The sequence below is a fragment of the Haliotis cracherodii genome, unplaced genomic scaffold, assembly GCF_022045235.1.
Source record: "Haliotis cracherodii isolate W230 unplaced genomic scaffold, xgHalCrac1.p SCAF_6, whole genome shotgun sequence".
Lineage (NCBI taxonomy): Eukaryota > Metazoa > Mollusca > Gastropoda > Lepetellida > Haliotidae > Haliotis > Haliotis cracherodii.
Window position 1 is genome coordinate 28,287,562 of NW_027266319.1, and position 25,239 is coordinate 28,312,800.

Here is a 25,239-nt window from a genome sequence, read left to right on the forward strand (position 1 = left end):
AGGAAACCGGAACGGGTTTTTACTCCTGTCTATAACAGATTTGATGTGACCAAAGTCAGCGTTAGTGGCTGAGGTTGAACTAATGAATCAAATGGATTTTCGTCTTCTCCAGTTCAATACATGTCAGTGAAAAATATATACTGACTAAGTCACGTGTAACTGCCCAATCACTGAAAATCACCATCGGCACTTCACAAGGATACCCTTGCACAGTTTGATATTCATTGCATTGACCTCAGTGTGAAATTAATCAATGGAGGACTTCGACAGAAGAACGACTTATGGATCTTCAATATGTTCTAGATTGGTAAGTTAAATAGTGTCTTCCACACCCATATTAGATAGTTATAAAAGAAGGCATTGTACTGCGAACAGGATTGTTGACTACCTATCGTAGGATTAAGTAAGGATAAGTATATGGTTGTCCAACTTCTGTATTACTGTTAGGAGCGACGTTTCGGTGTAGGTGTAGGTTCTATAAACTACAGCCTTGCCTATTATTGCGTTGATAATATAATGTTGATTACACACCATGCCTGGGCAAAGTTTGAGGATAGGGGTTTTGTTGCCTGACGCCGCGCAGCAGCACACATGCATTGCGACAAAGGCTCGCCCTCACACCAGCGATGGGCCAGATAATCTACGCGAGGTGAGAGGGGAGTGTGTGTGTGGGAGGGGTGGGGGGGGGGGGGGGGGGGGTGGGGGGGGGGGGGAGGGCAGTGTCTCGCCACATTATTCTTTTGTGGCTTACAATGCACAATTATGATTGTTGACAGCATGAGTGCATCTCGATCCACGCAAATGGGATACGATAGCATGCTTCAACCAATTCACCGTACATGACCACCCGATCCTGTAAGTCGCCTCTTACGGCAAGCATGTGTTGCAGAAGACCTATTTTAACCTGGATCGTCATGGGTAGTTGGAGTTAGTCATCAATGTTGCTCAACTTCAACAAACAAGTTCACAATAGTTGGATTACAGCCGAAGGTTGGCAACTCATGTGTCCTTACCTCGTGAAATGGACACAATTCTCAAATCGTCATAAACATATTTTACTACTCCATGTTATATCTTACATGATATTGTTGACGTTTATCATCTGTAGAAAAATAATATATAAACGTTTGACGATGAAAGCGAACACTGTATCATCACTATTTGATAGTGATTCATAAATACATACTTACTGCTTATACCAGATATTTCCCATAATTGTGGAAAGAAGTTTGTCACTTTTATATTCATTTGCTGTCAGAATTGGGATTATGAACTTTTGGGGGGAGGTGGGGGGGGGGGGGGGGGGGTAGCCTGATTATCAGTGATCCATTCATATACATTTCATCCCTATGTTGCCTTTTGCGCCCAATGGAATCTATGTCGTGGGATATCCAAGACTGGCGTTGGCGTTATATCGTTAGTTGAAAACGTTGACTCGTCAAACCAAAGCACAGTCTCGACTCTCCACAGAGGTACAATGCATGAAACCCCTTTCTGGTGTCCCATGGCGTGATATTTGTGGAACATTGCTAAAATCAGGGTAAGATCTGACTCACATAGTCGTACACTAGTATCAAAGTATGTGTACAATTATTATATGATCAATAAAATATTCAAATACTCTGTTGCAGGAATGTTGCAGGTGTTGTCGGGGATGGATCATACATGTGTGGCAGTTCCTGTTCCATCTGGTGTCATTTGGCTACACTGTGATGGGTCTCGTATTGTGGTATACTGGGCCTGAGCTCCCGTACAATACAGGGGCGTACCTAACAACATGGTCCTACATAATGGTTCTGATCCATTTCTTCATCTCATCCATCATCAGCTTCGTGAACCTAGTCGATAGTCGCAGTGGTAACAACGCACAGTCGAGACGTCAGACAATGATTCTTCTTTCATCACATTCGAGTCAAGCTTACATTCCGGATGGTGGAAATGTCACATCATACCAAGTGGAAAGAAGCAGAAGACAGACACCTAAAACTGACGGCGCAAATACTGTTACAAGGTGCCGCTTTGGACTTCTCTACCTTTCGCAAATATTTTCAAGTGTCGTCTTTGTATTTGCGCCAATCGTGACCGTGGTATATTTTGCCGGAATTTGTTTCAGCGATGTTTACTGCACAGCATTCCACAACATCAACGTACACGCTGTGAATACGTTATTTGTCCTTGTTGATGCCGTTATTACCATACGTGGAAAACGTTGGTTTTGCGTCATTTGGCCTGTCCTTTATTTCATGATCTATAAAATCTTCAACTTGGTCCACTGGTATATCAATAACAGTGTTATATACTCAGGCTTTCTTGAATGGAAGTACTTTGGACGAACCTGTGGATATGTTGCCCTGGTTTTCTTGATTGTGGTATTTTTACACATTTTGCATTCACACCTAGTATCCTTTCAGGTTTATCGTCTGAGAAAATACAGGGCAAGGCAGGGTGTACCAGTTTCGGGTGATGAGACATCCATTTAACCACATCTCATCATACAAACCTCAAATGAGATGGTCACGACATATGTGTGATATGCGTCAAATTCAGAGCATGGCCATCTAACATATTGAGCAAAGCAAATTGTGACTTATGAACTCAGCAGGTATCACTTAACGACACTGTGGATATACATCTGCATTTGGGAGCAAGTTTATTCAAGGTATCAAAATTGGTAATTTGATCGTTTTGATCTGAAGTTTCTACGTTGATATTTTATAGTTACCAAAACAGTAGAGGTCTAAACCTTAATGAGTAACAATGCAACATGAATAGTATGGTCGCAGCATCGAATTACATTAAAAAGCGGCAAAATCCTTTCCATCATCATAAGAAATCTATACTACCATTCCGACTATATCGTGCGCATGCGTGCCTGAATCCCCGTTGGGCGATCTTGTAGCCTAGTGGTTAAAGCGTTCGCCAGTCGCGCCGAGGACCCGGGTTCGATTCCGACATGGGTACAATGTTTGAAGCCCATTTCTGGTGTCATCTGCCTTGATATTGCTGGAGTATTGCTTAAAGCGGCGTCACTCACTGAATCACTGTTAAATAGGTTTGTTTTTTTGGGTTTTTTTAAAGTGCAAGAAGATGAACCTATCCTTCCCCACCGGTGGCACCCACTACTTTGACTTTAACGTTGCCTAGACGGGTGCTAGGATGGGCCCGACCCTATCAATTGTCTTGTATTGTATTTCCACAAAATTATATATCTAAATAATCTTTTCACTACAGGTGTTGGTCATGTTTGCTAATAAAACACCACTTGATTTTGGAAAATGTTATTTTGTTTAATTTGCCTTGATGCTACCATTTGGATATCCACTGGTGTGGACCATTGTCTTCATCATACAACACAAACGAGCATTAATTTTGGATGAGTGTTTGACCTCTGATGAGCACAATACCTACAACAGATCTTCATATAGTTGGAGTGGTTTTTTGGTGATATCTTCACGTGTATTTATGGCTTCAGTGGTGGTAAAAAGAGCGTAAAAACGAGGCAATGTGCTACTCCTCTTGTCAAAAAAATATCCCATGAATACTGAAGTTTCATATTGTAACATTGACGTGAAAATTTTTTTTCAAAATCCACTTCGATTTTACAGTGTGTCTTGCAAGAATCACACGACCTGCCACCGATGTGTTGAAGCTGCCGACGAGGGTACTGATTGCCTGTCGTATGCTCAGAAAGCTGTGGCTAATTGGCCAAACTGGTGGATTGATTCATTTTAGTTATTCTGCTTGAATATACCATCCCCGTATGCTTGGTGCTACCAGTTGGAAATCCACTGGTATGGACCGTTGTCTTCATGATACCACACAAACGAGCATTTGATGAGTGTTTGCACTCTGATGAGAACAATACCTACAACAGATCTTCAGATAGCTGGAGCGGATTTTTGGTGGTATCTTAACGTGATGGTGAACTGCTGAAATCAAATCAATTTGCGACATCAAAAGCAATTCATAGCATCGGCGGTGATGTGTAAAAAGAATCTACTCTTATTGACACAAAATACCTCGTGAATACTGAAGTTTCAGTTTCACTGCACAAGTCCCTGAACAGTGATAGAGAACAGGCACCAGCAGAGAAGCGACCATTGGCTCTATGATGTGAGACAAAGTCAATGTGTAACGGATGTCTAAGATCTTTGAGAAATGGAGAATCTGTGAAAACAAATCCCTACTTACTTTCTATTTCACAAAGGGGCGGTCGGGTAGCTTCGTGGTTAAAGCGTTCGCTCGTCCAGGATTCGATTCCCGACATGGGTACATGGTGTGACCCCCATTTCTGGTGTTCCCCGCCGTGATATTCCTGAAAAATTGCTAAAAGTGGCGTAAAATCATACTCCCTCACTCTCTTTCACAGTCTGATCACACGAAATCCACCAAAACAGGATATTGTAACATTTACGTGGAAGAATATCTTCCAAATCCACTTCGACTTTTCAAGTGTGCCCAGTCTTGCAGCATCTCTACCAATAGCAGGTATGTCATACTCTTCAGTTATTTCTCAACCTCATCATCATTATCTCAGACTGATCCACCAAGAAGATCATCTCCTGATCGAGTATCAAAGGGTTTGCGTGACCCTGTGCATCTTTTTAATACACTCAAGTTCATTGAAGACATGGATGTCTCCCCTCATCTTCATTGCGGGCATCAGAAGCAAGTTGCTACAGGCGGGGAAAAGTAGATCCCCAGTTCTTCCACCTCCAATAACATGAGGGATAATAACTCCCTAATTCAGTAGAATTGCAGAGGACCAATTTTAATGGAATCCATGATTGGTAGGGGGTTGTAAACCATCAGCAATCTGTCTTCAAGAGACATACATCTTTCTCAAGCAGACAAATACATTTCCGTTAGTACATTTTATATCATTTAATTTCTCCTCTAGGTGCTAATGCCACTGAACGATCCTCCATCATAGTGAGACAGAATGTGTCCCTTGTTACCAATGTCCAAGCTATTGCAGTACGACTTACTTGGCACATGTGTCCCAGAATCACTGAATAACTTACATATTTTCAACGATGGTTTCAATACATATTTACATGCTGCTACTGGGGCGTGTTCTGCTTTAGATCTGTCGCCAATAATCCACCAGACGTTCCACTTTCATCACGGTGGAATTCAAAAAGACTAGCTAGTCTTTATTTCAAAACTTCCATGCTGACAAAGTTCAAAGAATGTCCCTGGCCCTATTAAGTTATTCTCAGACCAACTGAATGAAACTGATACTGAAACGATACCAAAGTCCCCTGCAAACCCACACATTCGAAAACCACAGTTCGATAGTACTGACAAACAAGCTAAAAAAGGGCTGAAAAATATTTCCTGGGGAACCCTTTATTCATAATTTGAAAAATATTATAATTAGAAATGCTAAAGCACGGCATAAGTTTAAGCAGATAAAACGTGAGTCAATAAAAAAAAGCATCAAGATTAATTCTAAACACATATGTCCAAGGTGTGGAATATGATTCTAAAGATTCTAAAAGGTTCTAAATCTAGCATTCACCTCCAGGTGACCGTGTACTAACAAACAAATCTGATATCGCAAACAAGTTCGGCGAAACACTTACCAAACATTCTTAATCAACACATCAGAAATGAGTATCAGAAATACACAAAAAAGAGGAAAAGAAAATAGTAAGATTACTTCGAATAATTCACTCCATAAGATACACACTGCCTTCGACCAAGCTCATTATACTGCGACAGGTGATGATAACATTCACTATCAGCTCCTTAAGTTTTGGCCTCAGTCATGTCTTGAGACACTCTTAGAAATATTTGGTCAGACTTAGACTTCTGGGAATTTTCCTACATCATGGCATAATGTCATTGTAGTCCCTATAGCTAGGTCTGGACGGGATCATAGCAATTCATCAAATTAGAGACTAATATCATTGACTAGCTGCTTTTGTAAAACCATGGAACGGGTTGTAAATAATCGATTTATATGGTACTTGGAAACCAACAACCTCATTACACATATATCCAAAGTGGTTTCGTAAAAAACAGAAGTACCACTGATCATTTAGTACGTGTAGAATCGTACGTAAAAATAGCCATTGTTAACAAACAGCGTGTTTTCTCTATATTTTCCCATCTCCAAAAAAGCGTACGATATCACATTGAAGCACGGTTTTTAATTTTTTTTACATTATCCATGTTTCAACAGGCAGACAATTACAAGTTGTCATGTTTGATCGTCGTTTTACAGCTCTCAGAGCATGATTCATTTCTGGGGCAAGCTGAAGATGACATTTGATAAAAAGATCCAGATCAATATTATAAGTACTATTTCATATATAGATATGCTAAAATGTATGGGACATTTAGTTTTGAGATGAAACTACAGGAAATACACTTTCAATGAATGTAAGCGATTTCCAAAGAAAGCAAGCTCTCTAACACAACATTGTGACAAATCATTAAGCACGTGACCTTGGACATCACATGCAAAGGATGGTATGCTAGATTTACCATTGTCACTCACACAGCCACAGCCCATGACAGATTAGTCCGAACGATGGCATTAAGAAATCGGTTGCAAGCTGACACTCAGATAAGGTACCGGTTGTAACCTAGAGTGAGAGTACTTGTACAGACGGTGAGAAATCGTCTGCACAGATCTCCTTTGAGTGCACGACGTCTACGCGCCATCCCAAAACTCTGCAAGTCATTTGAATCAGAGGCGTCAGTAGTGTAGGGAACGTCAGCACTGGGATAATAGATGCTGGGCTAGTGTCATGTTTTCTGAAGAAACGTTAACTTCGTAGGGGTGGTTCCATAAGGGTATGGGGGTAGACTGGCCTCCATATTGTCCATGGCAGAGCCACAGGTCAATACTATTGGGAAAACATCATTGCACAACGTGAGGGGCATTATTTCATCTTTCAAGCGAAACCCAGTCGGGGACCTTTACCTTGGCAAAATTCGAATTTCACCCCCGACCTCTTTATAGGACCTACTGCGCCACCACCTCATCACACCAACCATCTGATCGCCCTCTCTACAGCAGATACGATTATATGCAATCCAAATTTCGAATTTGACCCCCGACCTCATTAACGACCTAGTGCGCCACCATCTCATCACACCAACCATCCCAACCCATTGGACCTGATCGCCTACTCCCCAGCAGATATGATCATATCATTTCAATTTGTCAATACCATTACGATGAGACGATATGTTTTCATGATTCCCAACAGTAAGACTGGGCATTATTTCTAGTCCTAAGAATAGTGCCATTGACTTACAGGCAGCACAAGTGGTCAAATGAATTGTTTCATTTGAAAAAAGGAGCGATTGGGTAGCCTAGTGGTTAAAGTGTTCGAGTTCGATTCCCGAAAGGGGTACAATGTGTGAAGGCCATTTCTGGTTTTTCCCGCCATGATATTACTGGACCATTGCTAAGAGCAGCGTAAAACCCTACTCAATCAATCAATCAATTAATTTGAAAAAAAACCCACAACAGACCATTGGTTGCTTCATTCATAGACACTTGGATTGCATTTCTGTCGGTATTTGTTTATCTTGTCCTGTGGATCCACAGCTCGTGGTATTATCAAAGCCGGTTCATTAATAATAATGGGTGCACGGACAAGCGCTGTGAGGAGTTACCTCCCTCTGGCTGTCAGGAAACTATGGAAATGGGTTCGAATTCCAGATTCGCGTTGATTAAAAACGCTTGTTCGTCATTTGTAGGTTTCATCAAATGGTAGAGCACAGGGGTCCGCAAAAGAGTGTTTGACTTCTTCTTTCAGAGAGGAAAAATGAATGCCTTGCAACTTAAGAAGCCTGTCGCTAAACATCCAAAGCTCCCAAAATGCCATGTTCGATGATGTTTTGTGATATACACTCACCGACAAAAAACGCGAATTCCATACATGTTGGTTAATATATGAAGACTTACTCACATTCAAGAGTTATTAGACTGATTTGATGAACAAACGAACATACTGGTATGTTGTTTAAACCGACGCTCATGAACGCATCACAGATCGCATGACGTCATATATCCACGACTCGAGATGCACCATTTGTCTCGTGCAGGATTAGCGTGATATGAATAATGACACTCTGTGGTAACACTTGACTGAGTGTAAGTTTTGTCATTAAGCTATACACATTGGAAACATCTCTCCTTAACGTACATATGTTTCTATGGTTCGCGTTCTTTTGGAGGTGAGTATACTCACCGACAAAAGAAACGCCAATACCATACATTTTGGTTAATATATGAAGAATTACTCACATTCAAGCGTAATTAGACTGGTTTGATGCACAAACGAACATCATCACAGATCGCACGACGTCATTTTTCTATTACTCGAGATGCACCATTTGTCTTGTGCAGGATTAGCGTGTAAAGATTGGAAATCACGTGCAGCATATCGTGATATGAATAATGACACCCTGTGGTAACACTTGACTGAGTGTTAGTTTTGTCATTAAACTATACACATTGGAAACATCTCTTCTTAACGTACTCCTCTATATGTTTCTATTGTTCGCGTTCTTTTGGAGGTGAGTATACAGGGACAACAACCAGTTGACAGACACAGACACAATTAAGTAAAATGCATTTTTTTATTTCATTGCTCAAAACGGTGCATCATATTCAAATTAAAGATATATATCAGCTATGATTATTTAAGATATTCAGTTCCGGATAAGATTTATTACCCACATTTTATATGAAGTCCTTGCTGGCCGTGTTTATCTGAAACAAATTTATGTCACGGTCAAAGAATTTATAGACATATTATAAAGATAGAAATATTTCTAAATCGGTGCTGTGGTTGCCCTCGATATGAACGGCAGCCTAAGTAGGTTCAATGACACAGCATGAACTGTAATCGTGATGGTCGGATGACAATGGATGTGTTTAACATGTTCAGTATTGTTCAGCATTTGTAATAAACAGAAAGAACAGTAGTATTTGTGGCGTCATAATGCCTATGATGTAACAGTGACAATAGAGTGAGAAGTAAAACGTAGTCCAAGGCGACGGCCAACGTTATATATTTATGGGAAGATTCATCTTGGAAATCAGAGTTTGACTGGAAACCTTCAGGTGTCCACTTGACAGATTTGACAAAGCTATTATATACTAAGGCGGGTCGGTGTTGTCACCCAGATTTTAAAGCGTTCTCTCGTCAGGTTTGATTGTACATGGGTACAATATCCTGCATTTACTACAGATAATCCTGTGTTATGTTAAAATCCATCACGCTTTGATAATTAGTTCACACACACACACACACACACACACACACACACACACACACACACACACACACACACACACACTCACTCACTCACTCACTCACTCACTCACTCACTCACACACACACCTCACACACACCTCACACACACCTCACACACCTCACACACCACTCAGAAACGGGTTTGTACATTCTCATTCTTCAGAGAAACTGTTTTGGTAGTTTTCCGAGTGTACATTCAACTGCATGTGTGAGATACATACTGGCAGATGTGGTGGACGCGACGGGTGCGACTCTGAAGTCAGGCTGAGCCGGGACAGTCACCACATTGCTGCGTCTCAGGTAAGTCCTGATGCAGGCGACCACAGTCGCCAAGATGAGGAGTAACATGGTTCCACCCACACTACATCCGATGATGATACCGAGCGTTCTGAAAAACATAACAAGCTGCGTTGGACTTTAACGCCGTATAAAACAGTATGTGTTCACTGATGTTGGAGAGTCCAGACATAAACATTGACATCAATATTGTTATTCAAATGCTCTTACCAATCTCATACACCGCTACTGTACGGGAGTTAGGGTAAGGCGACATAACTCTCATTGCATTGTTGTTGTATTGTATTGTACATTTAAAGACTAGATACTAGTATATGTAGTCGGTCTTACAGACCCTGATACAAATATATATGAAATACGGCCCATGCAAGTCTATAATGTTTGGCAAGTCTAGATTACTGCAGTATCGGGAGAGAGTCACTGGGCTCCCTTTTATTATATTTTTATTAAGATAACTGAACAACTGTTTTTTCTGTACGATATGTGCATTTCAGAGACTAGATGTTAGTCTATAGTATCTGCTCAATGCGGTTCATTTGTTCCCCGAATAGTGGATCCGTATCGATTACAGTTATCATTCTCAACTCCCTGGGGGGAATACAACCCAAGCTGCCTACGGGTTTTTATATCTACATTGCTCCATTGGTGAACGATACCTACTACCTATTCACTGTTCACTATTGTGTGTACCAGGGCAGTATGTAGATCGTGATGACTCTTCATTCATATGAAGCGATATTAGCGCTAAGACGATTTCCCATACTTTAACATAGACTTACGATAGCCATAGCGCTAAGGTCGCTATGTGGAACGGTCCCAGGTGTTTACAAAGCGTGAGCTGACTGATCGGGTGCTACGAACCACCTGCCTGCCTGGCCAAGAATTCGTTATTTACTGGCCATGGTTATAAAACATGAATTGCTATCATCTAAAATAACATTTTTAATCTTCTTCTTTGTTGTTAACGCCCCACTCAGAAGCATTCCAGCTTTATGACGGCGGTCTGTAAATAATCGAGCCTGGGCCAGACAATCCAGTGATTGACATGAAACTCGATCTACATTATCTATTCTCTGTGATTGGAATCTATTCTTTTAAAAACTTGAGGAAGTGTCACCACCTTGTTATCATACCCTAACATGATTAACGGTTACATCGCAGGAAATACCACAGGGTAATAAAGACCCCTCACTTTCCATATGTTTCCAATGGTGCTTCTGTACAACACTCCCCGCCACAGCATCCTTCCGAGCAGTAGCTTCCAGTTCCAAAGAACCCACTAGAACCACAATGCTCTGCAGCGACAACTGAAACACAAATAGATCACAATACATGCACAATGCAAAGGCTCATTGTTTACAATGCAAATAGACTCACTGAACAGTCCGATAAGTGTGGTAGTTCAATTTCAGTTGTAGTTGCAGTAATTTATATAGCAGCAGCAGTCGTAGTAGTAGTTGTAGTGTTAGTGGTGGTGGTTTGTTTGTTAACGCCACATTCAGCAATATTCAAATTATATGACGGCGGTCTGTAAATAATCGAGTCTGGACCAGACAATCCAGGGATTGACACAATGAGCATCGATCCACGCAATGGGGATACGATGACAAGCATCAAGCAAGTCAGCGAGCCGGACCACCCGATCCCGTTAGTCGCCTGTTACGACAAGCATATAGTCGCCTTTTACAGCAAGTATGGGTTTCTGAAGACCTTTTCTACCCCGGATCTTCACAGGTCAGTAGTAGTAGTAGTAGTAGTAGTAGTAGTAGTAGTAGTAGAATCTCTGCATGTGTACGCAAAAGACATGTCGTTGTTAGTTTTTAACAAATTCAGTAAAAGCGCTGTCTTGTCACTGGAATGTCTGGTGAAGACTCCATTGTTTACAGGCCTCCTTCGTGTGTTAGGAGGGATGTTGTGCAGTGTTAAGCATCACATAAACATTTACCTTTTTTGGCAAATATAGTGGCGGGTCCTACCATTAGCGCAGGACATGCTTACCCACTTGGCAGACATTCACATAAGTGCACTACACTTTTGTACGTTCAATGTTTCGGAAGATGATAAAGATTATTCTCTGGGGTTGACGTTTTATATTTATTTTTCACAATATGTTCTTCTTCAACACTCTTTAAAGCAGTTGATATAGCATATATCTCTGCTGAACAGGAGATACTCATAATCGCGGAACTTTTTGGGATTCCATTAGGATTCTTCTCTAACATAATAATATTTCTATTTAGTTGGACACACTAAATCCGAGTATATTAAACAATGTAATTGGTCTCGATCAGAGTATTGGTATATTGAGCATCCTTGATTAGCCAACGTACCATGTCTCCTTTCTCCTTTAGTGAGTGAGTATGGTTTTACGCCGCTTTAAGCAATACTCCAGCAATATCACGGCGGGGGACACCAGAAATGGGCTTCACACATTGTACCCATGTCGGGAATCGAACCCAGGTCTTGACGGCGTGACGCTTTAACCACTAGGGTACCCGATCGCCCCCTTTCTACTATAGGATTAACGGCAACATTTTTTTAGATATATGAACACTAAATTATCGAGGATGACGAAACATAAGGGTGTTCACATTCTGCAATATCTGATCTACAATGACGATTTTACGCTGAAGGAGTGAAAGATAGTCATCGAGCGTCCATTCCAAAAGCTGCTTTAATTCCAAAGCGAGGCTGACATCACGGTGCTAGTTTGAGCTCAGAGGGGCTTTCTTCACTAAAGTCCCCATTGGAAATTTTATTACTGGTCTACAGAAAGGGAACTCAATCATGACTTCTTTGATTCACAGAAGACATTGGGTCTTCCTGGCTTCGGCATCGCTCAAAAACATGCTTTACCAGACCCTTTGACAGTGTCTTACATGGTAATGTGGTTGACTTAAAAAAACGTGTGTAGTGTTACTTTTAAACAAGATACCAAAACGAATCGTTAACAATAATATTCTTGTAATTCATATGAAAACAAACATACATACCTGATATCAACATGAGTTGCGCGAACACACAAAAGACTACCTGCGCCTTCATTGTGTGAAGATGTATAAAGATGTATTGTGTTGGGTGTTTATCTCCTTATCTGTAAGGAAGTATCTGTCACAACCAGACGTTCCAGATACGATCAACGTGGCTGTGGCCATGTCGAGTGAGTGAGTGGTCAAAGATGGCGCGCGTCATGGTGCAGTTCCATACATCCAATTTCCATCTATGCACATTTACAACGTGTACAAGGAAGATCGAGATTACATATGAATCACAAAAATGTAAATCACAAAAATATTTAGTACTTCTATTATGAATGAGTGAGTTTTGTTTAATGCCGCTTTGAACAGTATTCCAGTTATGTCACTGCGTGTCAGCTTAATGTGGGAGGAAAGCCCGAAGTGATGCAAGACTCATGATCAGACGTTTACCACTGGGGTGAAACCTACCAACACGTCTTCCAGTGTTCTGAAGGCAGGCGCCTTGACATTTTGACGAACATAACGTCACAACTTTCACTTTTGATACTACCTTTTCATCGGGATGGGGAAAGATCTTTCTTGTTCATTCTTCATTCTTGGTGATGTGACTGCTAAATCCACATTTATCTGATTTGATACCTCAATTGACTAATCATCTGACAAATCAACCTTCGTCAAACCATTGGCAGAATATACCCTCACTTTAATCTCGTCGAAACGAATATTTGGTAAGTCATACAGATCTAGCAGTTTGTCCATTTATGGATGTTACCCTATACCGTAGTCGATGATAATGCTGTTTATATGCATTTAATAATGTAACAGTTAAAGGAGAGTTTGGAAATGGAAGGATGAAATTGAAAATGGCATTTACATTAGAAAGGGAAGGTGTAATATATCTCACATTGTGAACCACATTCTCACTCTGACTGTCTGGCTGCTGCCACTAACGTGGACATTAACCGCACCTTTTGGAAAACCAGGAAGTAGAAGAAAGTCAGATTTATCTCAGATACAAAATGCTTCCTGTCATTTGAATCCAACGAGTGGGAAGTTGAATCTTTATCGAAGACTTCAGTAGGATAAGGGAGCATCTCCAAAGTTCAAATAAATGTAAATTGCCAACATTATAGACACCTCCTCCCCACTCCCTGCAAAGATATCCTTTTGTCTTCGCTGGAAAATCTATAGACCTGCTACAGCCCGTGCTTCCCCTAACTTATAGATTAAGAAATAAACATTTTCATCCGACATCGTAGTTTGTAATTGTTTGCATGATGAGAGTTTTGTGGGTTGAGTCTCATCAGGGCATGTCAACATATGTTGGTTTTTTGGGTTTTTTTACGTCATGACGGCCTGTAAAAACCGAACCGACACCCGAATTTTGATATTATGAACAACATCCAACGACTGACACGCAGACAACCAAGTCGACGAGCATGAGCACCCGATTACCCATTACCATGGTAAGTGGATCAGTGTGTTCTGGGGTGTAATTATCAGCTCCACGGGGAGTATACAACCCATGCTAGAAGGTTAACAGTTATATTTACCATCTCATCCTACCGGGTATCCGTTTGATGCTGGGTGAAAAGAGACATGTTCATTAACCTACCATTCCTCAGGCGACACATGTGTTTCAGTGTTGGCAAGAGTCAAGCAAAAGTTGTGATATATAGACACCAAAGGCTGGAGCTGATGGAATATTGCTCGACATGAACGGAAAGTTGACTATTGGAAAGGTGAAGTCATCCCGCCTGTCATACAGATTTGAATGTGGATATCTTTTTTCAGTGAGCTATTCATATAACTCTCAGTGATATTTTGCTTTTTACGCCCACTGAAATCTCTTTTGAATTTTTGGTTATTCTCTGGCGTTGACGTTTGATATTTATGTACATCGATGACATTAACAAGTACTCACAGTGAGATATGTTCATCTTCCTGAGGCAAGGGAGTTAACTGAATATAAAAGTCCAGCTTCCACCTTTGCCGAACTAGGCTGGAATGTCGTGGCCCTCTCGCAGTGTCATCATTGGCTATTGCGAGTTATGTCCCTTATATGTCCCTCCTATTGACCAATCAGATTTCACCTATCATATTCCTTGCATTTGCTTCAAACAAAATCGCGGCGCCCAGTCATGACGATCTCATCGGTAATCAAGATCTATTTCGTCATAAAAAGATGAAAATATTTGCAAAATATCTGTCAACGCCGAGTTGACGGTCCACATGATTTTCCAATCCTGCAATCGACGGAAACTGGACTTTATATAGCCAGTCGCCTTGGGAATATGAGACACTACACATAAGCAGTCATAATCACCCTACCCTAAAAGATCTTGAATAATTAAGATTGAAGACTACACACGCCGTCGGAGTATGAAGACAAAAAATAATATATAATATCGTTATGGCCTTTTAGATAAATGTTTGGATATAGATTAACAGTAAACAGTAACTATGCTTCATATAAAGTTCAATAAGAATAATTATATTTTAAATTAAATCGTGCATCTTTCAATACATATTCACAGTTACCTGTGCATGTTCATTCACAGCGCTAAATTGGGGTATGTGCGTTTGTTGGGAGCATGATACTCACAACATGTGGATGTGAATGTGAACAGCACACACTGATGTTTTAGCTATCAGATGCTCATAAAAAGACGATTGTTTAACCGTAAATAACGTTCACGCAATGCCGTGGCATGCCGACGATAAGCTTCTACGTGACGTGGGTATACTGAGGCTACCAACCTTAGTTGTTGATTTTGGAGGAATGAATTTAAATAATATAGGCCATTCTTCAGAGCTTAGTCCCATTGGATAAGCGGTGGCCTGGTCGTTGTTGTTTAACTGGTGGTTTGTCTGTTGGTAGTTAATGGATTGTCGATAATGAGTAGAGTAAGAAACATTCTGTTCTACAACGGCGGTTTTTTTAAACAATCGAGTCTGGGCAAGTCATAGTCTGTCATACAGACCCTGAAACAAATATATCCAACAAAGCCCATGCCAGTCTATGATATTATCATGTCCAGATAACTGCAGTATCTGAACATATTGGCTCCTTTTGATCATATCATATTACTATAATGTAACAACTGTTTTTTTCTGTAAAATATGTTCAAATCAGAGACTAGATGTTAGTGTTGGCAAGGCACCATCAGTGGCTGATAGCATAAATAACGATCCACATGTCGTCGGGGTACGTAACACTTTCAATCAGTATCTGACTCCAAGCTATCATAAAGAGATAGTTCTGCAAATACAACATACATAATGGCCAGTGGCTTGGGTTGTATTGGCGTTGAAGCTGGCCATGTTTGATGACAGGAGAATATCAATGGTGAATCCGTCAGTAAAGTAGAATGTATTCATTAATAATGAACAGAGGGTTTTTTAAATCCCGATCTAAACTCAGATCATTTCACGTTGACAGGTTCTATTGATTCAATAACATAACAATGAGTATGTTTTCAAGTTGTTGTCCAGTGTCATTTCGTATGTATGTACATGTATTGAACAAATTCAATAATATTTCTCAACTTTTGCAGATTGCAAATAACCCATTTGATTGGTCAGAACGCGCGCGTGTTAGTGAGTGTGCTTGTGGCAAATACAGAATCTAAATGTTGACAAGGCTGTGATGGTGTAAAAAAAATAGGTCATGCGTTTGCAGGTGTCGTTTTCTTGGAAAACTGGATAAAACTGGAACGGACCTTTACGATGTAATCTTTAAAGTATGGAATTCTGGATGGGGTATTCTCGCGGTCCCGACCTTTGGAAACATAATTAATATGCACAAAGTGCGAGAACGCGAGATTCCCCATTCTCATGATTTTAATGCGTAGAACGTTCTCTTTAAAGTCGAGAATGTGACATGTAGACATTCAGGCCTGCTGACTTGGTTGATACATGTCATCGTATCCTAATTTTCCGTGGATCAGTGCTCATGATGTCAATCACTGGATTGTCTGGTCCAGACTCGATTATTTACAGACTGACGTCATGTTGCTGGAATGTTGTTGAGTGCGGTGTTAAACAACAAACAAACAAGTATAGCGCGATGCCCCATCCCAGTGAAGGTGTTTACCAAGTTTAATGATAATAGTCTTTTTAGGAAGTGAAACCACAAACGTTTTGTGTACTTATCTCGTAACCCTGGGGTATAACCTTTTCATGACATGTGCCAAAAGAACTCCCCAAGGTCATTTGGAAGAGATTTATGGAAAAATACTTACTAATGTCAATATTCTTTGCTGGTAATCATTAGAAAAGTAAGCGGCGGTCTTAAATACAAGATAGTCACGAAAAGAAAGATTGTTTGATTTTTTTTAAGTCTCGATAGTAGCCAACCAATTAAGCCGTTAATTAGGGGACAGTTTCTATCATATTTCAATTCCAGTAGTAACATTTTCAAATAATTGGGGGTTTGGCAAATACCATGTGGACGGTAGTACTTATGCATCCCGACAAGCTGGCTTATCATAGATAGTAAATACAGCATCACATGCAATGTAATAATTGGTCAATCAAATGCGAATGAATTTCTCTGTGGGGTAATACGAATTTATACAGACACGACCTGAAGTTATTTTAAAAACAAGCACTCGAGCCAACATATAGCACTCGCCAACATATTCGGTCCTTCAGGCCATAATACAGTAATTGAAATATTTTCATGCCTACCCGCCTCAAAACCAAACACCCAACCTCATAGCATTGTATTGTCGCCAAAGTACCCAGAGAAAAGACGTTTTCGCCTGTTCAAGACTTTCTTTAAATGGTGAAATACAGCACACGCGTCCCTTACATCATTCCGTAGTAACGTGCTATCATTTCGAAGGCGGTCTGCTGTGTCGTGGGTAACTATATAATTGCCTGTGCGAAATGAAAGATTCAGTTGTGACAAGTCTCCAGCGATAATGGCGAAGTTATTGTGTGTCATAGTTTTGACTGTGCTCTCAATATCTGCATTTACAGAGGCGCAATTCTTTTTCCGTAAGTAAATGTTTCGTTTTTCGTTGTTTGTTGTTTCTCTCTTATTAAATCCGTAAACAGATGACGTCTACGCACAAAGTCAATATACTCTGATGACATTATATCAAATTTCAGAAAAACGTGATCTCGTCATGACATCGTATTTTTGACATTATACATGTACACAAATTCAAAAGTATATTTAAACCCAGTAGGACAATTGTGTTTATTATATAAAAGCGACAAAACACTTTCCATATTCACAAGAAATATCTGCAAAGCAGCATCGATTGTACGATTACTATATCACGAGCATGTGTTTATGAAGTACTATCAAATAGTGAGGAGACTAGGTATTAGCGTAAATCCCAGTGTATCCTGCCCGATAAGTGGCACCCAACACAAACACATGCAAAGGCAAGTCAATTGTTCACTGAACAAATTTGAATATACGTGTTAAAGTGTTACCTTCTACATACATAATTACCATGATCGGACTTGCAGTTGAATGCGGTCATCATGTAGAAACTCCATATAGATAAAAGCGACCAAACCCTTTTCCATGTCTATAAGCAGAGTCGATGCTACTATTTCGACTATATCATGAGCATGTGTTTATGAATCACTATCAAATAGTGATGATACCAGGTTTTCCAACAGAGGACAGTTTGACAAACGTCAAACGTACGCTAAAACCATTGGCAAATATAGGCCGATAGGAGAAAATATGCCCTCATTCCAAATATTGATGTTGTCCTATATGTCCTTTAATAATTCGGACAGTAACCTGATTCATTAAAATACTTGGCAAATATTAACAGAGAAACGGACAAACAGATCGTCAACATTGCCTTGAAATGTCGGCAACGAAATGTCATAACACAGAACGACTGTCATATTGCAGGTACAAATGCAAGAAATATGGGAACGTACATGTTGTCCTCTATGTGTATTGCAAATCTGGATTAGACTGAAGGAAAATACTTTATCATGAATCTATGACTTTGATGTGAAAACGGACATCCAAACAGTCACTATGCCAAATAGGAGTAATTTAGCTGTTTTGTTTTAAACGACTTCTACTCTAGAACTAAGAGATAGATATCAAACTCGCCCTGGGGTCCAGCCTTGCCTCTGGAAACTTAGATCCTGGATCTTAACATGGAAACGGTTCAGATCTTTATACTACTTTTGTATCTAGAGAAGTACACGTTCATGCTATAAGATTTGCCATCTATCCCTTTTAAATGCTGGCAGAGTCACAGTTACGAAATATTTGCAGTATTATATAACAGTACAATGCAAATGTGTATTTTGTCATGATTGAGTAATATCCAGGTGAGCGATACAGGCGCAATGGGCCTCTTGTTTGTGTCACAGGATTGATTATACAACTTTACAAAAGGGTGATTTAAATTGTAAATCTAATATCAGGGTTATTACAGTCTAGAGCATTTTCACTTTTGAATAATAGATTACAGTTCTAGTGGGATGTATAAACCGTGAGAACAACAGTCTGGCTCCAGCAATGCTTATTTTACTGTGGATAATGATTTTATCTTACAGTCTGTTGTTGGTCGCATGTTAAGTAAAAGAAGGGTGAAGTTCGTGGTTGGTTAGTGTATTTTTCAAATATCTTTGATTGGGTAAACCGATATAAATTGTGGGCAGTTTAAGAAAATAAGGGAGTATCACCGATATCAAATGATGTATTGAAAACATGAATATATTTCTCAAAACCTATCGCTGATTGATCGGCGATCATACCCTAATTCCAAATATGGGCAGAAGTAGTTGCACCGGTCTCAGCGATCGCCAGTCGGTCCCAAAAGAAATCAGTCGCCAAGAGGTCGCATCGCGGTCGCATTGTCTGTGTGACTGTTGCTTTAGAGCCCTTATCTGTGGAACCCAAAGGCAACAGTAACAGTGTTCTTCTCATATTAGTCATACTGTGATTTCATTTTTTATACATTTAAGATAGTTTTGGTGAAGAAAAAAACACAAGTTTGAGAGGGCGAGAACATGTTTCGTGTGACCTCAATGATCAATATGAATAACATCAAGCTACCCTAATCAGTCCTGACAAGAGATTTCATGTTTAGCTAGAAGACGGAGGAAACGGTAAATCCATATTACACATATCATCGTAATCTTATATAACACAATATTTGCCGCAGAGTGTCCTCCAAACTGCCACGATACCGAGTGCACATCCATGGGCTGTGTCACCTGTGACGCGGGCTACTGCAGATACTACAGCACAAGCAACAAGTGAGAAAATTTAGGGATGAAGGGTAGAATGGGATGACATATCTAATATTACCTATAAGGATAGACAGATCGTGTGTTATAACATTCCTATATTCACAATGCCGATTTGTCAATTGAAACCGATATGACGTCACGGTGCTTTAATATTGACAAAGATTCGATATGTTCATCCATAATTGTTCGCATTATAAATTGATGACATAACGTCATTTGAATGAGAAACTGCAACATAATGAGTTTCATTTAAAGCAGTATTAATTATACGATAACATGGCTATAAATTTACAGTTGCATGATCTACTGATGGTAATACGCTTTTGTCCAACAGAATAGGCATATGCGTCCTTGCATGCCCGACTGGAATGCACTGTTACCATGGTGTTCTCTCCGTCTGTACGAGTAAGTACATCATACTCAACCTCGATGTATTAGAATCTGTCCACCGAATACGATGGATAATAGAAAATACTGAGGAACGTATAAGAACTGCCTTCTCCTGGCGGGTAGAGTTTAGGGTGTGGGTGTGTTGGGGAAACTTGTGTCTGACGTGTGGAATGTGGACCTTATATTATATGATCTCAATTGGTGGAGACGTTTTAGCTGTTTATCTGATGAGAAGCCAGAAACACATGCCTTTGAGTGACGTGTGGAATGTGGACCTTATATCATATGATCTCAATCGGTGAAGACGTTTCAGCTGTTTTCCTGATGAGAAGCCAGAAACACATGCCTTTAGGTGACGTGTGGAATGTGGACCTTATATTATATGATCTCAATCGGTGAAGACGTTTCAGCTGTTTATCTGATGAGAAGCCAGAAACACATGCCTTTGCGTGACGTGTGGAATGTGGACCTTATATCATATGATCTCAATCGGTGAAGACGTTTCAGCTGTTTTCCTGATGAGAAGCCAGAAACACATGCCTTTGGGTGACGTGTGCTGCATGGTGTTCATACATACGTGTGGTGTTCTTGCAACACTGACACCCTGTACCGTCGTGACCGCTGTATATTCCTATGGGTCGTTATACACATATTTCTGTGTTGGGGAAGGCGCTGCAATATTGCTGGTTGTAAAATAAAAATCCACCCATTCACTAGACTTACAGCGACTGGTTTTTTTTCTGTTAAGACGATCGAAACTAACAACGGGAGGCCGGAAATTAGGAACACCAAAAGAACTGCTGTACTCACCATCGGATTTCGGGCATTCGTTATGATTGAGAGTTGATATGTTTTATCACTGATAAAAACATTGAATAAATTAATGCAATAAACAGTCTGTTTTGAAATATTTCATAACGACGGAGATATAAGGTAAGAGTTGTTACTTTGTCTAAATGTGGAGAACTCTAGATATTTGCTGTTCACCTGTCGCCAGTGGAAAGGAAACGGAACTTGAGAGTTGAGGTGAACCGTCTTTTTCAAGATTTCTGCACTTATAAAACGATGTGCGTGCGTCCAGATTGTACAAGTCCATACTTTAGCCGGTTTTATAGTGGTACACCGGATGCGGCAATGTAACACGGATGCCCGGAAAATCTGTTTTCTTTTTTGGTTAAGAATAAAATCTGTTATCTGAAGTTTGTGATTTGTGTTTTTGTATATGTTCAAATGATGTCTCTCATTTACCAGAAATAGATTTTCCATAAATATCCATAATAGATACTAGTACATACAAGTTCATACAAGTACTAACAAGTACACAGAGCATCAATCCGGACTAGTACATACAGTCAGTCACACACACACACACACACACACACACTCACACTCACACTCACACTCACACACTAACACTAACACTAACACAAAGACACACACACACACACTACATGCACGTCGCTACGTAAGTGCATTAATCTTGAACGCTACGTAATTTAATTATTAAGAAGATACTGAGCGAATAACAAGTCGCTAATCCAACGTAAAACTCAACATATAAAAAACTCATTCACAAAAGTAAGATCTTATATGATAGTGAGTGGAGTCAGTGTTGACGTGGCTGCGTTGCGGGGTATGCATTCATTTATTTTGCGACAGACGCTTTTAAAAAAAAACATATTTCAAAACGCCTTGTAATGTACCTAGCAGTGCATTCAAACCACACTATCTCAAAGGCACATTAACTGGCGGGTGTGGATGACTCAACAGTGCCCTGATGTTCTGTTGGGGCTATTAAATTTTCATGACCAGACATCTTGTTACCTGATCACAAAGTGTTCGCAATCAAATGTGGTTTCTTTTGTTAAATGAATTGCCCTGTTCACATCAGATCTAACCTTTCCTTCCCTTCCCACAGGTGAATCTAACATATCAACACCTAATAGTCCTGATGACGTCACTTGAAGCATTTGTAACATGATGACACCTAGAGGTCGTGAGAATCGTGTCGTCGACCCCCTGGTTCGTTTTGCCCTTGTTATGATCTGAATGGTGCGCGGTAACCCAGGTAACCCAGCTCTACGTTGAAATCATAGCGTGTGTATCTCCATTCTACCATGACGAAACAAAACGCGAACTCGTTGGTGTTAGAAAATGTATTGAATAAAGCGGCAGTGGGTTGTCGATCCGAATTTACGAAATCAACGACAACAGCCTTTAAACAAAATATGGCGCTCTATATGCTCAAGCAGTTTGGTGCCGTAATACTTGACTCCAATTTATGCCAGGCACAGAAAGCAGGTAGCACGGCAACGTCGTGAGCTAATATGGGTGGGCACCCCTAAAGAAAACTTAGCCATCCTTGCAAGATTTTGTTCTTCACCGCGCGTAAGTACTTTAACGTCATTTTGTTCATTGTGACGCAAAAATATGACGTCAGAGTCGTACAAAGTCTCTCTGATGTCACAAAGCTTGAAATACATTCTCTTTGCAGATTTCTTTCATGCCATACAACCTTTGAATATCGTAATAACTTCTCCTTTGCATTTTGTAACATATAATTATCAAACTGTGCCTAGCGACAATGACTGTAAAAGAAGTACTGATGTAATGATATTACCTTCTGCGATGATACGTTCGTCAATCGGCTGTTTCAATTAGAGCGGGTTTATTGCGATTTGATACCTCTGATTGACCAATCTAAATCGAGAATTTATATTAAAAAACGGTACAACTGCCAATAATCGAACACACACTATATTTCCAACTCTCTCAAGTTTTCAACTTCCAATCTTCTATTAAGATTTATTTACTATTAACTGCTTTGTAACTGGAGAGAAAAGTGAGACAGAGTAACGACAGTGTCGCGTTCCGACCATTATGTGCAGAAGTAATTATTTGTGTTTGTTTTACAAAGGTGTGATATAAAATTTGCCGAACTTCACATTGAAAAATAACAGGAAAAATGACGCTCGCCAATTAATTACGATGAGCGATCGATATTAACTGTATCCGGTCCGTTCAACAAAGTCGCATCTTGCAAAATCACTGCGACTGTGCTTCAAACTGAGAATGCGCTAGATTTTATGTGCGCTTCAGTGCACCCACGTTTGATGAGGTCAATATGACTTTATTCAGACTGTTATTGTAATAGTATTGTTTTAATGTGTCTCATAAGCCTTGTTGGCTGGGCATCATATTGTATTTATAGTATTTTAAAATGATCATGATAATATAACATATGATGTGTGACACACAAATAACATATATTTCTTCTTCTTTTCTTGTTATAGCTACTCTCACTGCTGCTGCTTGTACTAATAAACCGTTCCCTATGTAATTATGAGCTGACGTCCAAAAGAAACTTTACCAACTGAAAATATAAATTTCACACAAGGCAGAATTTTTGTTGCGATGAAGTCTATCTAAAACACATAATTAATCTAAATACAACAGTAGTTTATACAGAAAATGTTAATCGTCTGTTACATGTTTGCGAGATAACACGCGAAAAAGTGAAAAACACGTGCACCACGGACAACTGCAAATGCACGTGCGGGTAAGGGTATAAAACGATTGCAACGGTAAGTCAGACATGCACGACTCACAGTCGAACAACGTGAACGAGCCTTTGGTATGGTACAGATGAGAGCCACCCACGCCCATATTGCACGAACCTTCGGATGCTCCCGTGTTGCAGTTACCAACTTGATGCAACGTTACAGGCATACAGGGCGGACGGCTGACAGGCCAAGAACAGGCAGACCCAGGGTAACCACGCCCCATGATGACAGGTACTTTCGTACCTTGCACCTCCGAAATCGCTTCCTGACAGTGACGTTGTGATGACTTTGGCAGCTACAACAAACACTCGGCTTTCCGGGGAAAGGGTGCATTCTCTCATTACATGCAAATACACTCAGTCAAGTGCAGTCGGCAGCCATGTGGTCTGCTGGTCTGTGGTCACACACACTTCCGGCGTTTTTACACGTGCGCACTCATTTATCTAGAGACATCGCATGGATAAAGCGAGTGACTGGTTATATGATACTAAAACGCTACAGACGTCATCGGTGACAAATGCCTTAGGTCACAGGGTTAGTCGACAGACAGTGGCCAGAAGACTCAGGGTTCATGGAATTTTAGACCATACAGAGGACAGCTATTGACATCGTCGTCTGCGATTGAGATGGGCTCGGACTGTACGACGTTGGCAAGGACGTGACTGGTAGAGGGTTTTCTTCACTGACGAAAGTCGATTCTGTATGTTTAGGGCTGATGGAAGACAACGTGTTTACCGCCGGAGGGGTGAACGAACGGCGACGTGTTGCGTGTAGGAGGTCGTACCATATGGTGGAGGGAGTGTCATGGTGTGGGGAGGTATCTGTGGGCAGGAGAAGACACCGCTGGTAATCGTTGACGGAAACTTGACAGCTCAGCGTTACATGGATAACATTCTTCGCCCAGTTGTCCTACCATTTCTTCAACAGCAGCCAACAACGTCAACGTCCTGCCGTGGCCTGCACGCTCACCCGACATGTCCCCCATAGAACACCTCTGGGACTTGATGGATCGTCGTGTTCGACAACGACGACACTCGTCAGCCAACTGGCAAGAACTGATCTTGGCCCTCCAAGAAGAATGGCGTCAGATCCCACGTGACCTCATCAGACGACTGACTTTTTCTGTGCGTCGAAGAGTTTTTGCGTGTATTGAGGCATTTGGTGGTCACACACGCTACTAATGACTTGTTATTGAACGTGAGCGATTGTTTATGAACTCTGCCTATTGTCCATGATTCTGAAAGCTCGAGTTTTGTACCACACCCAACTTTGGGGGGCTCTGACGTCATTCTCGGTCGCGGTATGATTGTCATTTTCAGTGTTGATTATGTTGATATATTGATCTGCTCAATACACTTTACTTCATGCATGTATGTTTGTTTTGTTGTTTTTGACCAAGAGTGATTTCAAACCCTTGTAAAGTTTCTTTTGGACGTCAATTTATATATACATTTTAGGTTTATTATTCAAAGAAGT

General features: G+C 40.5%; 2 protein-coding genes and 1 long non-coding RNA gene across 3 annotated transcripts; 2 read left to right on the forward strand and 1 right to left on the reverse strand.

Moving 5' to 3' along the window:
• On the forward strand, nt 1-2,541 carry LOC139446104 (uncharacterized). The gene is made up of 2 exons (XM_071227381.1): nt 1-307; nt 1,632-2,541. Exons 1-2 carry the CDS (start codon nt 254-256, stop codon nt 2,478-2,480), a joined length of 903 nt encoding a protein of 300 aa, XP_071083482.1. The 5' UTR covers nt 1-253; the 3' UTR covers nt 2,481-2,541.
• Nucleotides 2,542-8,914: 6,373 nt separating this feature from the next.
• On the reverse strand, nt 8,915-12,629 carry LOC139445620 (uncharacterized). Its single transcript, XM_071226789.1, has 4 exons — nt 12,578-12,629; nt 10,777-10,891; nt 9,512-9,675; nt 8,915-8,934 (listed from the first exon to the last, which is right to left on the reverse strand). Exons 1-4 carry the CDS (start codon nt 12,627-12,629, stop codon nt 8,915-8,917), a joined length of 351 nt encoding a protein of 116 aa, XP_071082890.1.
• A 4,804-nt stretch (nt 12,630-17,433) lies between these two features.
• LOC139445819 (uncharacterized) lies at nt 17,434-21,095 on the forward strand. Its single transcript, XR_011651884.1, has 4 exons — nt 17,434-17,566; nt 19,723-19,816; nt 20,145-20,215; nt 20,949-21,095. It is a non-coding gene; the product is annotated as an uncharacterized lncRNA (long non-coding RNA).
• Nucleotides 21,096-25,239: the final 4,144 nt, after the last annotated feature.